The 2,171-nt window shown below is 49.3% G+C and overlaps 1 protein-coding gene across 1 annotated transcript in view; it reads left to right on the forward strand.

Annotated features, from left to right (window-relative positions):
- Positions 1-2,171, forward strand: part of GABRQ (gamma-aminobutyric acid type A receptor theta subunit) — a 14,759-nt gene that overhangs the window by 7,869 nt on the left and 4,719 nt on the right. The window contains exon 4 of the mRNA XM_006904796.1: positions 594-814. Coding sequence (XP_006904858.1) covers positions 594-814 — 221 coding nt within the window. The remainder of the gene's footprint in view (positions 1-593; positions 815-2,171) is intronic.

Consider the following 2,171-nt stretch of genomic DNA (forward strand, 5'->3'; position numbering starts at 1 on the left):
CTTTAAAAGTGGACTTGTGTTGTGTTTTTTTTTTTTTTTTTTTTATTGTGATTTTGGTGTTTATGATGTGTTGACACAGTGTTATATATACACAGTATATCCATATAAGAGAATATTATCCAATATGCAAGCAATGAAGTGAACAAATTTTAATTACATCGACCTGAGTGAATATCACAAATATATGTTGAGTAAAAGAAGAAAATTATGAATACGTAGAGTATGATTCCATTTGGGAAAAAAGATCTTAAAATAGGTCCAACTAACCAGCACGTTTCTGAGAAATATGTACATAGACAATAAAACTCTAACAAGAAACCAGGGCATTATCATCATTGAAATCTGAGATCACAGTTACCGTGGGGAATAGGTTCTGGAAGGGGATATATTGAAGCTTGAAAATTATTGGTAAAGTTCTATTTCTTAACTGGATTTTAGTTACATGCGGTTCATTTTATCATTATTTTACATGCTTACATGTGTGTCATTACTCATCTATATGATGTATTTCGTACACCTGCGCGCACACGCCCTCTGACGGTGGACGGCTGGACAGCCTCGCTTACAATTGGCATTTACCTTTCTCTCGCCAGGACTATACCATCACGATGTTTTTTTATCAGACCTGGAAAGATCCACGTTTAGCATACCATGAGACCGACCAGAACCTGACTCTCGACTATCGCCTCTTGGAGAAGTTGTGGGTCCCCGACTGCTACTTTCTAAATAGCAAGGATAGTTTTGTGCACGACATGACTGTGGAGAATCGCATGTTTCAGCTTCATCCAGATGGGACGGTGCGGTATGGCATCCGGTGAGTTCTCCAAGGGCCTGGGGACCGTCCTGGTAGGCTTCCTTCTTCCCACCACGTGTCCCAGGGGCGCACTCCAAGGGACACACAGAAGGTCGCACAGCTTGCGCTGCGCCCTCACTCACCCTCGCCGGTTTCCCATAGCCACCCTTGGCTGGCCTGTCTCCTGCCGTTGCTTCTGTCCACAAGTGACCTTTTCCATGAATCTGAACGCTGGCCATCTTTCGATCCCTAACTCAAATGCCCTGTTTGTCAAGAAATCCTCCTCGATTCTCCCTCTGCCTAAGTATTGTGTACTTTCTGTCATTTATCTTGGTGTGTTTTCTCTGCCGTGCGTTGAGGGAGAGAGACATAAATGCCGAGGCCCACGCAGTGAGGGAGAGGACCGATCTCTGCCATTGGTCACATGTGCATCACGTAGGGGCCCAGGGGTGTGCAGTATGTGGCTGTGTAGACACACGGAATGTGCGTGTTGGAACTTCTCACTGTCCTGTTGATAGCAGCAGACGGCCACCAAGGCTCCTCCTCACAGCGTCATCTCTTACAAGGTGTAACAGATAAATTTAGCTCCGAATACTTCTCCAACAGGTAGCTGCCAGGGTTCAGCTCTGTGTGTGGGTCCCTCTTTCTCTAGGGGGCTTCCTCTCTGCTCCCTGCTCCCTTCTGCTTTCTCCGTCCGCTTTCCCATGGACTGAGTCACTGGAGTCAGAACAACAAAGCTCGCAGGGAGCGGGACACTGCTCACACTTGTGTCATTTCGAGGGGGCCTGCATGAAGGACGCATAGAAGGGAGAGAAACACATGCACGTGCGCACACCCCCTACGCACTGTGCCAAATGGCAGTCACTCCAAGGATTGAAAGGGACTCGGCTGGGGTTAGCAGCTGGGAAGGGCAGGATGAAGTACGTGGCAGAGCCTCCCAGCTGAGGCTGTAGAGGGCGCTGGGAATTTTCCTCTTAACCGCTTCCCCAGCTTCTCTGAGACCTCACATCAGATTCCCCTTAGGAACCCAACAACATATGGATGGCCCAACGCCCCATGGCCCACCTCAGATATGTGAATCCTTCCTCTGTATGTGCTGGCGTCTTGCTAGGCCTCGGTATGCTCACAGGCAGACACACAGATGGCAGCAGCTCCCATGGGCAGAGACAAGCCTGCGCCCCTGCTGACATCCGCCCTGAGCACTGCATACGAGCACTCGGCAGCAGACCTCGGGCTTCGGCGGCTTCAGTGTGGCACCATTACCTCTCGACAGCCTTGCTGCTTGCTCAGCAAGAAAGTCCCCTTTCTGCCTCTGCACCCTGAGGTGTCCTGCCATGCCACACGCATTCTTTGTTTAAGTCCTGGGAGATGTCTCGGT

The sequence above is a fragment of the Pteropus alecto genome, unplaced genomic scaffold (genome assembly GCF_000325575.1).
Source record: "Pteropus alecto unplaced genomic scaffold, ASM32557v1 scaffold141, whole genome shotgun sequence".
NCBI classification, from domain to species: domain Eukaryota; kingdom Metazoa; phylum Chordata; class Mammalia; order Chiroptera; family Pteropodidae; genus Pteropus; species Pteropus alecto.